The following is an 11,216-nucleotide window of genomic DNA, read 5'->3' on the forward strand; positions in this document are numbered from 1 at the left end:
TAAAAAACAGTAAGAACAGCTGATAAAACAACATCTGATTAAAAAACAGTAAGAACAGCTGATAAAAACAGTAAGAAAAACATTTAACTAAAAGCAACAAAGTCCATGCTCAATAATCCAAGTATACAATCCAACAATTTTCAGTCAGGTTATCTAGACATTTCTTAGCACCAACATAACTGGTTTGTTCCACTTTGGCGTAAGCTGTTGGGGAAAGAATCAGTTTTGTGTTGTATGTTTCTTTAAGTGATGAAGCCTTCTGGATGGAGGGTGAAACGTTTCAGCACAAAAAAAGAAACTGTCCAGATGATCTGAATGATTTTTTTTGGATTGTATACCTGGATTATTGAGCATGGACTTTGAACCAGTTTGACATGACTGTCGATGAGGGAAAGGGCCAGCACTAGAGGAGTGGGCGTGCCAAAGAGACCATCTAAGCACAAACATAACTGGTTTCTTTCACTTTGGAGTAAGCTGTTGGGGGAAGAATCAGTTTTATGTTGTGTGTTTCCTTGACTGATGAAGCATTCTGGATGGCAGATGAAATGTTTCAGCACAAAAAAAAGAAACTGTCTAGATGACCTGACTGAAAATTATTGGATTTAACTAAAAACTTGTCTGAATAAAAATGGCTTAAGCTATTTTTTTAAAGGAATCAATGGAGACGACCACTTGAAGAGACATGGGTAGGGCATTCCACAGCCTGGGGGCTACGGCCTGAAAGGATAGGTCACCCTGAGTTTTAAATCGGGTCTTAGGGACCTTTAGAAAGTTCAGCGCTGAAGACCAAAGGGTGTGAGCTGAAGAATAAGGAATCAACATTTCAGTGACATATTGGGGTCCTGTTCATTTAAAGCTCTTAAAGGCAAGACTAAAAAAATGTAATTAATTCTAAATTCAATGGGTAGCCAATGAAGAACGGATAAAACCGGTGTGATGTGTGACCTTCTATTAGTTCCTGTTAAAAGCCTCGCAGCAGTGTTCTGGACCAACTGGAGATGAGCGACAGCAGATTTATTAAAACAAGCAAAAAGGGAATAACAATAATCTAAATTAGAAGAAATAAAAACATGAACAGTCATCTCCAGGTCAGATTTGGAAAACATTGCCCTCAGTTTAGAAATATTTCTCAAATGATAAAAGCAGGGTTTTTTTACCAAAAGCTTTGAATGTTTGTCCAAAGACATTGACCGATCGAACAGAACACCAAGGTTTCTGAGACTCGACTGAGAAGAGGAGCCCAGAGAACTGAGGTGTTGCTTGATCCAAGGAACTTTCTGTTCAGGAACAATGATGAGGGTTTCAGTCTTGTTAGAAATTAACTGAAGGCAATTGTTAGCTAGCCAGGCCTTAACATGGGAAATACAATTTACGATGGCAATTCAGCTAACTTGTGTAATTCTGAGTCATAGAAGGAACAGTATAGTTGAATGTCATCAGCATAGAAATAGTAAGACACACTATTGAAGACACATTACTTTAGCTCACTATCTGTAGACTTGACTGAGTTATAGCCATTTTTGTTTTCTTAAGATAATTAACTGTGGTGGCCATCTGGAATCAGGCTTATTTCTAAAATTAATCAGTTGTACATGTTCATCCAATGATAGTTTCCTAACAGTTTAATTAAAATCCATCCATTATCTCAACCCGCCTTTCGTGACAGAAAGCAGTAATGACGTAGGAGAGTCTACAGTCTGACTGCAGAAAGAACCCTCCACATTGTGCAAAAATAACACATGTGCACAGGTTTAGAGTGCATACACGTGTTTCCCTCCATAGCAGTATCAACACATGAGATGACTGGCTCATTAGCTGCTGGAATTTTTTTTTAAATCAAAGTGAAACCCTAAATGCACATTTGTCTACCTCTTCAACATGTGCAGGGCGTGGTGCACTGCTCTGCTCATCTGCACCCGGCTCAGGGCTGGGAAGAAGTGAGGAAACCGAAGAGAGCGTTGAAGAAGAACTCCTCCATGATTCACTCAGACTCTCTGAATGCTTCTGCTTCATCTGTTTCTTGGCTGTGTCTCTGTGAAAGCAGACAAGAAATAAAACATACCATTAGTTAATTACCATTAATTTCCATTGTAAAGGGAAAATGGCAGAAAATGTCTTACTAAATGGGAGAATCTTTATTCAGTACCAAGAAGTAGGAAAAATGTAACCAAACACATTAAAAACAGACGAGCAGAGCAGTAAATGATAAACATGAGCTTGTCTTGTGTGTCCTGCATCATTCACACATAGTGTAATATGAGGCGAAAAACACATTATTCTGCACCCACAACTCAAAGAAGTCAGACTCTCTTTTTCCTTCACAGCTTTTCTCTCTGCTCCCCCGTGGGATCACACTTGGTGCATCCATCAAGTTAATTAAACAGAGTGTTCTATAATTAAGAGGAATTTTAATAGGCAGGCAGCAGGAAACAGGTCAAGATAGATTGCAGTGAAGTGCTGAATAAACATGGGAAAGAAAAGGTTTAGGGAGTGACGCTACATATATAAGCTGGGCAGCAAAAGTTTTACAGTATATCAAACCACCAAATAGTGGGTTTATTATTTCCGTTAGAGTGTTTGTGCACAGGTGTGTGCATGTGTGAGAACTTTCAGTATGTACAGTTCCAACAATGTGGTACTACTTTACTGTTGTGTCAGCTAATGTGAAATGTAAGAAACTAACCAGCAGGGTGCACTGGTGGTTCCTCTCCCAGGGATGAAACCTATTCAGGATTTTTCAGACCATAGTAATTTAAAAAGGAAACAGTGGAATTGGAGAGTAGGGTTAAAAAGGAGCCTTGAAACACATGCATGAAAAAAGGGGACTTTAAAACCCACCAGTGCAGACAGATAAACAGATGGTGAGCCAGTATAACAACTGCTCAGCTTAACACAAGAAGTCTTCAAAGACTTTCTCCTTTATGCTTATTTCTCTTCCATCCTGTCCTGCTGCCGTGCACAGTGAGATGTGACCGTCTTCCTGTTTCCTCTCTAACAACAAACACCATGCTGCACTTGTAGCGGGCTGTCAGAGAATAGGTGGGAATGGAAACCAAGACTATAGTTATGAAGGATTTTATTGTCAAATAAATAAGATAGTTGTTCTATCTGAATGGGGGTTTTTTCCGCTAGCCTGGCAGCACTAATATTATCTTTGATTTAATTCAGTTTTTCTTCTTCATTTAACTTTACTTTTAGGTAGGTACAATTTCAATACATCATGCAATAGCAATGAAATCCTGTTGTTTCAAATGTAAATTACCTTTTTCATCAATACATTTTATTACTAGGCAGCACAATGGCACAGTTGGTAGAACTGCTGCCACTCAGTGGCAAAGTCACTGGATTGAATCCTGGCCAGAGGGCCATTCTGGGTGGAGTTTACTTGTTCTCTCTGTGCATGCGTGGGTTTTCTCTAGGTACTCCAGTTTCCTCCCACATACCAAAATGGTAACTCTAAATTGTCCCTAGGTGTGAGTGAGAGAGTGAACGGTTGTTTGTCTATTTGTCTCTATGTGTCCTTGTGATGGACTTGCAACCTGTCCAAGGTGTCCCCCGCCTCATGCAAGTGACTGCTAGATATGGGCACCAGTGTTGATCCTCATGACCCAAAAAGGAAGAAGCAGGTAAAGCCTCAAGTACTCACATTTGTACTCATAGGAACATCTCAATTATTTGGACAGATACCACTTTAATACTTGGTGACATCATTTCCTCTTGTATTTTGCAAGAAACCGAGTACAAAAAAATAAAAAATGTCATCAGTTTTAAAAAATTTGAAGATAGACACAGGTGATGTTAAGACAGAAGACTGTCTGCTGTGTCCTTAACAAGAAAAAAATGTGTTCCTAAAAAATAATTGTGTAATGTTTATGTTCTAACTCATTAACTACTCAGTATTAGCAAGTACCCAAACTGAAGTACTTGTACTTGGTTAGAAAAAAAAATCTAGTATTTGGACACCCCAACAGCTGACATTGAATAGCCCTGGTCTCTGATTTGTTGCAGTCCTTTATAATACTGATATTGTGTCGACAATAAATGTTCGATATATTGAGCAGCCCTACTGATCATGACCTTCAGCTGTGCACCAGTTACTCTTTAGTTCCTATCCTGAGTGATCAGCCTGACAGATGTGCAGTATTTTAATATATCATCCATCTATTAAGATTAAGGACATTCAAAACAGTTGAACAAGCTTTCTAGTTCTTGTCTTTCAGATGGACATGCTGCAGTATCTACACGTATCCTGTTACCATAAATGGATAGAAAAGAGTTTGCCCTGCTGGCAATCCCATCTCCAGGGGTTGTGGTGTAATTACTGATAGGGATGTAATTAGCACAACGTGGCAAGACAGAGCAGGTTTTGTAAAGGAGAAAGAGACTTTGGAGTAGCGAGGTCTGATTTAATTAGCATGACGGTCAGTGAGGAAGATTGTTAGGAGAGGTCACCATCAGAGAGGGAGTGAGACAACGAGTTGGATAAGGTTAAAGACTGAAACAGAAGCAGAGATAGAGGAGCAGGAGTGGGGAGAGGTATAAAAAAATAAGCACGATAAAACCCTGAGAGGAGAAGAAAGAGAGACAAAAAGGAAGAAAACAAATAGATGGAGGAGGCAGAGTGGAAAAAGCTGATTGAGGGTGATAAATCTTGCAGAGCTATTGCAGTTACTTGGGCCAAGGCCACAGACTGACTACTACAGTATTCACAGCTTATTCCAAGGAAGCCAAAGAAAAGGCTTGAAATAGGAGCGCTATAAAGTTTATAAAATACACAATCAGTAAATGTGTCGTCCCCAGAGAATTTATAATGGATCTGGCTCTGTTCAGTTCAGAGGGTTAAATGTATAGCCGCAGTGCTGAAACATCCCAGAGGGAAGTTTTAACGTACAGCAGAGATCCATTCTCTTCTTGTCTCTGAGTTTTGTCTATTCAGTATCCTACTGATAATTTTTTTCTAAACTCCTGTAGGACCAACAGAGAATAGGATTCATGCCTTTTGATACTGAATAAAAATATTCTAATTTTGAAAATATCATCTGAGTTAAGGATCAAATGCTGCAAAAATTGCTAGCACAATTTTTTTGTTTTGAATGGTTGTGTATATTACTATACAAACGTATAGTTCTGTAGAAAAAGTCGTTCCACTTTTACTGTTGGTATTTCTCACAAAACTAATCACATTCCAAAATATAAAACCCAGAATAAAAGTTAATCCTCTTAAACCCAAGAAAATGGGAATGAAAGTGTTGCACTTCCTCGATGGTGGTGATTGCGGGCCGATGTCTCATTACAAGAAAAAAATTAATGAATTGTAGGAACATCCAACATCTTTCAGTCAAGTCATCTGGACAGTTTCTTTTTTTGTGCTGAAACGTTTCGCCTTCGATCCAGAAGGCTTCATCAGTCAAGGAAACACAAAACACAAAACTGATTCTTCCCCCAACAGCTTACTCCAAAGTGGAACAAACCAGTTTTGTTGGTGCTAAGATAGTCTCTTTGGTATGCCCCCTCCTCCATTGTCGGCCCTCTTCCTTGTTGACAGTTGTGTTAAACTGGTTGAAAACAACAAAGTCCATGCTCAATAATCCAGGTATAAAACCAGTTTGACACAACTGTCAACAAGGAAGAGGGCTGGCAATGGAGGAGGGGGCGTACCAAACAGACCATCTTAGCACCAACAAAACTGGTTTGTTCCACTTTGGAGTAAGCTGTTGGGGGAAGAATCAGTTTTGTGTTGTGTGTTTCCTTGACTAATGAAACCTTCCGTATCGAAGGCGAAATGTTTCAGCACAAAAAAAGAAACTGTCCAGATGACCTGACTGAAAAATGTTGGATTGTATACCTGGATTATTGAGCATGGACTTTGTTAATAGTAGGAACACTTTATTTCAAATGTCCAGCTCAAATAAGGTGAAACAAATTTTTTGTTTGTTTGTTTGTTTTTTTACTTCACACATTTATTATGAAAAAAGGTAGAGCAATTAGCAAATTTGTCGCTTCTCAACAAGAAGACTGCCGGATCGAATCCCGGCCAGGGGCCTTTCTGGGTGGAGTTTGCATGTTCTCTCCGTGCATGCGTGGGTTTTCTCCAGGTACTCTGGTTTCCTCCCACAGACCAAAAACATGCATGTTAGGCTGATTGGTAACTCTAAATTGTCCCTAGGTGTGAATGAGTGCATGAATGGTTGTTTGTCTCATTTGTCTCCGTGTCCCTGTGATTGACTGGAGACCTGTCCAGGGTGTACCCTGTCTCTTGCAGTGACTGCTGGATTGGACACCAGTGATCCCCGCGACCCAAAAAGAAAGAAGGATTCAAGGTTCATTTGTCAAAATTGTGTAGACAAAGTCCCAGTTACAGTACATCCAACAAAAGTATTAAAACGTAAAAAGAAAAACAGTAATAAGATCTAAGATATGAACTAAGAAAAACGTTAATAAAAATATGTTAATAAAAATGCATTAATAAAAATACACTAGCACTAGAAGGGGGAAACGATAATGAATAGAAGGATGTTTATCAATCTGTTTGTACTTTGGTGCTGACCTTTTACTCACCATTCTTGCATTTAATCAGCTATCACTTACCTCAACATACTCCAGTGTCTCTTTTTACTTTTAGTTTCCATTTTATGTGTGATTCATGTTTGTTTTAAGTTTTTGTTTGCCTTTAATAAGCCTGATGGTGTAAATTACATTGATTTATTTAGGATTTTCCTCTAATCTGTCTGATCTGAATGAATTACTAGCTGGCCTTCAAGCATTTCAACTTTTCACACATACATCAGGCTGCTGTTTAATATACTGTATTATTTTACATTATTAATGTTTAGCGTATATCTTAGATCTTTTAGCATATTTGTTTAGCGTTCGTTTAGCGTATATCAGTGTATATCTTAGATCCTTATTTACTGCTTTTTTTCATACTTTACATTTTTGTTATTTTTGTGTGTAACTGGGACCGTGAGTACACAATTTCGTTCCACCTTATGTACCACACGTGATGTGAATGGCAAAGATACTTGAACTTGATTTGGCTCTATTTTAGGTCTTTAACTACAATTTTACCATTGACATAAAAAGGCTGCAAAGAATGTTACACATAGACTCACTGCCACTGCATCTCATCGTGTTAGTAGTTATCAGCAGAACCTCTAAGTGTTTCAACAGGTGATTTGTGTGTTGAAATTTTGTTTAGCTCACTCCTGTATCTATGCTTTTCTTACTTAAACCAAGAACATAGGTTTCTGTTTAACCTTTATTGTTCTGTTTCTGTTGTTCACATTATGATTAAAAAGTACTGTTTTCTTGAGCAGCATGGATTAGAGTTGACTGCAATTTGAATTTTCTGTATATCTTGCACATAAGGAACACTGATGGTAAAGCTTGAGTTGATTTTGAACAAATTTTACCCATTAAAAATGTGAAATGCAATTAATTTATTTTAATGCCACCTTGCAACTCTAAAAAAAATAAAAAAAATCAGCAAGCACTCACTTTAATGTTTATGGCTTACAGATGGATTGACTTTTTCTTAAAAAGTTGTGGCTGATATGTACTGGCACAGAAGAGATGGAGAACAAAAAATGAAAATGCCTCCTTTAATTTTGACTTCAAGTCAGTCATATTTTGGCAGGTGGACATATTTGTAATTAGGAAAGTAAAACATAATTTGAAAGACCCAACACCATTTGTACATAACACATTGAAATTTAGACTGGTTTGTAATAAGAGGCTGTACTTTACAATGCATCCATGCAACAAATGCAATCTGTGACAACCAAACTGTCAAAAAGCCACAGTGTAGATATTCACATGGTTTATATGTTCTAACAATTTCTGTGTAAAAATACCTGATGTAAATCTGTTTGTAGTTGTCCAGAAAATCCCAGTGGTAGGAGACATGCAGTGGGGAGGAGTTGGTGATCGTGATCATTTTACTGGTCTTTAGGTCGTTGTACACACAATCGAAGTCCACGGCCATAGAGGAGAAGTGAAGGTTGGGATGGTGGACCTCGGCATGCAGCGCCACTGTTTCTCGGTGTGGGTGTTCAAGGAAACATATTTTAAGTTGCTGCAGAAAAATGTCAGAAATTATTTAGTCAATTATTTTAGTATCAATAAAAATTATACTAAACCCAAAAATTCCATATATTTCTACAGTTTAAGACCCCTTTAAACAAATAAATTAGATAATGCAGAATATAAATCATGATGTCTCTAGTTGAACATATTAAGGTAGAGCTGAAGCATAACAGAGAGCGAGAGGAGGAAAGCATTCACTTTATTTTTTATTTATTTTAAATTATCAAGATGAACATTTTTTCTGAGGGTCACCAGGTTTTGCTTTGAGACCAAAACATTCTGCAACAATAGCATTCAACTTACCTCCTCTATAGTCTGTGACACTTGGTCCTTACAAAAGTTTGGATCAAAGCAAACCCACAATTCCACCTCACTTTCATCACCTAAAACCAAAGACTGGAGAAAAAAAAAAAAAAAAACTAAGCTCTTCTCTTAAACTTAAAACTAATAAAAACAGCCTTGAATTTGACAGAAGTGAAATACCTTAGATGTATTTGAGCTGTTTTCTAATTGAGCATCACACAGAAAGAAAGGCTCAACAAGCGAGAGCTCCATGGACAGAGGCAGGGGTGACATGTTCTTCAAAACCAGCTTTTCATACGCAGGCTGCAGGCTCTTCCCTTTCACCTGCAAATCAAATACATCTATATTTAATAAAAAATATACAAAGAAAATAGCGAGAAATCACAAAAATAGTACAACTTTTAACCCCATGCAGTCTATACCTCTAAAGCAGAATAAATTCACAACGTATAAGTCCTTTTAAGACATTTTAGCTTAGCATAGGTCAGGTTTTTGAATCTAGAAAGACTATTATCGTATCTTAATCATAAACTTTGTTAAATATGCCAAATATTTAAATATAATACAAAAATAATGCATTTATATGTGTAAAACACAATCCCCAATGTTTGCTTACCTTTTGAAAAACAGTTCCGGAGTAAACTTATAAAAGCCTCCTTCATCAGATAATATTTTGTCAAGATTAGTTGAATGTTTATGAGTTATGTTGATCACTTACCTTCTTTCTATAGAATTTCAACTGCTTTGAGGAAATACTGAGCCACGGCTCCACAAAGCGACATATTACGTTCACAGACATGATGGTCTCTCGACTGCCCTGTAGGCCAATGATGCCGTGGCACACCAGACGTTCTTTAACAATCTACAAGTTTACAGAAGTGGTCCAAACATCTGATGTCATGCACATGAACAAGTTGTATTGATAAACTCTGATGTATTTATTCAGTTTAAAGCCTAAAGGCAAACAATTTCACCTTAGGGGAATCCGAGGATGCTGTGAGCACCATGTCAACAGAGTCGCCAGGAAAGAGCTCTACACGAGATGGGCTGAGGCTCAGAGCTGAATGTTCTCTGTTAGTGGAAAGTAAAGATCCATGGCTCAGAGTATCTTTCTGTTTGTGAGAGCTGATGGGGGGTAGAATGCTTCTCCTTGGATGGAGGCCATCAGTCTTCCAGAACATCAGGTGGCTTCGTTGGCCACAATTGGTCAGTTTGAAGAAGTACTTGCATAAATTATGACTTAAAAAAACATCAAGAGGACAAATGAAAGCTTAGATACAGTACCAGTGCCACATTTATGAGTGGTAGATCTTGTTTTCTACCTGAAATATGTGCCCAGGTCAAGACTGGGCCCAAAAGGCTTGTCACTGATGATCGTTGTTCCAGTTCCTGTAGCCGACACAGAGACTATAAGTGTTTTATTGTCCTGTATGGACACTTCTAGCTTGTCCTGGAAGTGAATCGTGTCCTTCAGGTGTGCCACTATCTTTATCTCTAACTGGCTCTCTGGAAGAACTTCTCCTTCACAGGGCTCAGCACGCCAAAATGACCTTTGGCTGTCCTGTAAAAAAACAGAAACACCGTCTGAACTTGATGAGGTGAAGTGTTACATTATGTCTTCTTCTGGAAACACTGCTGCTCCATCACTGAAACATGATGCATTTAAATAACCCGTCTATGAGGTTACATTCCCCTAACTGCGCCACACAAGTCTTGAGAGTTAACCCATGGCTGGACATTGGAAGATAAATGAATGTATCAGATAACAGTATAATCACATCAAATCTCAGTGAAGCATGAGATTCTAGAGGCAAAAGAAGAGCAGTAGTTCCTGCCTGACATAACTAAGATTAAATACATTTTTAATATGAGTAGGATTTTGTATCAAGTATTTTGTACAAATGTGTATGATGTTAAAATGAATGTAATCTGTGTACTGTATCAGAATGCCTTAGATACATGAAAACTACAAATATTTTTGATGCAACCCATATGTGTACTCTGTAGCTGCAAAACAATCTAAAAATTCATTAATTTGCAGCTTTTTGGATGCTCAGTTGCATTTTTCTGAGAAGATTAAAGTGCACAGCAAATACAGAAGATCTGAAGTTCATCTTGATTTTGGTCCTTACTGTGCTTACAGTACTGTACAGATATATCTGACCAAGCACTGGCTGAGATTACAATCAATGTTCTATACAAGATTTGTGCTGATGGATGGCTGGAACATAAACTTTTAATTGAAATTTGGAAAATTAGCTTCCAATAGATGCAGTGAAGCTTGGTCTCTCTCGGTGCCTGTAGGACAGCAGAGCAGATTATCGATCAATGAAGAAACACTCAAACACTGCTGCTGACATCGTTCAGGCCATACCGAGACACAAAGATATTGGACAAATTAAACATAAAAATATGTTTTATGCTTGTGTCTCAAGCTGCTTTACACTTCTGAAGTCAAAATTCCTCACACAGCACACTGCACATAACCAGTGAGTGGCACTGGGAGTCATAGATCACTTTCCCAGTGTTTGCACAATTGAGCGAAGGAGCTTGAGAAAGCAGACGAGGATTGGATCGATACGCGGGTGATCAGGGTAAAGGGGTGGGTGGGGTCAGAAGGGGGAGAAAGAGCAAAGGGTTGGCTCCCTGGAGTGAAGAGGAAGATGAGTAGAATCTCAATAATCACATCAAACTTGCTGTGTCCCACAGCTTAATTAGCATTGATTGAATGCAGCACAAGTCAGAACACTTTAGAATTTCTATTTCTGCCGTATCCTTTACAGCTATCAGAGAAATGCTCTGCTACTGTTGTGTCAATTATACATATA

At 38.3% G+C, this 11,216-nt stretch overlaps 1 protein-coding gene across 1 annotated transcript in view; it reads right to left on the bottom strand.

Annotated features, from left to right (window-relative positions):
• Positions 1 to 11,216, bottom strand: part of hydin (HYDIN axonemal central pair apparatus protein) — a 91,678-nt gene that overhangs the window by 50,380 nt on the left and 30,082 nt on the right. Inside the window, exons 15-21 of the mRNA XM_037683147.1 lie at positions 9,711 to 9,949; positions 9,363 to 9,627; positions 9,107 to 9,250; positions 8,569 to 8,712; positions 8,389 to 8,481; positions 7,854 to 8,074; positions 1,870 to 2,032 (exon numbers count right to left, since the gene is read on the bottom strand). Coding sequence (XP_037539075.1) covers positions 1,870 to 2,032; positions 7,854 to 8,074; positions 8,389 to 8,481; positions 8,569 to 8,712; positions 9,107 to 9,250; positions 9,363 to 9,627; positions 9,711 to 9,949 — 1,269 coding nt within the window. The remainder of the gene's footprint in view (positions 1 to 1,869; positions 2,033 to 7,853; positions 8,075 to 8,388; positions 8,482 to 8,568; positions 8,713 to 9,106; positions 9,251 to 9,362; positions 9,628 to 9,710; positions 9,950 to 11,216) is intronic.

Source organism: Nematolebias whitei, chromosome 10 (genome assembly GCF_014905685.2).
Source record: "Nematolebias whitei isolate Nwh7 chromosome 10, NemWhi1, whole genome shotgun sequence".
Classification (NCBI taxonomy): Eukaryota; Metazoa; Chordata; class Actinopteri; order Cyprinodontiformes; family Rivulidae; genus Nematolebias; species Nematolebias whitei.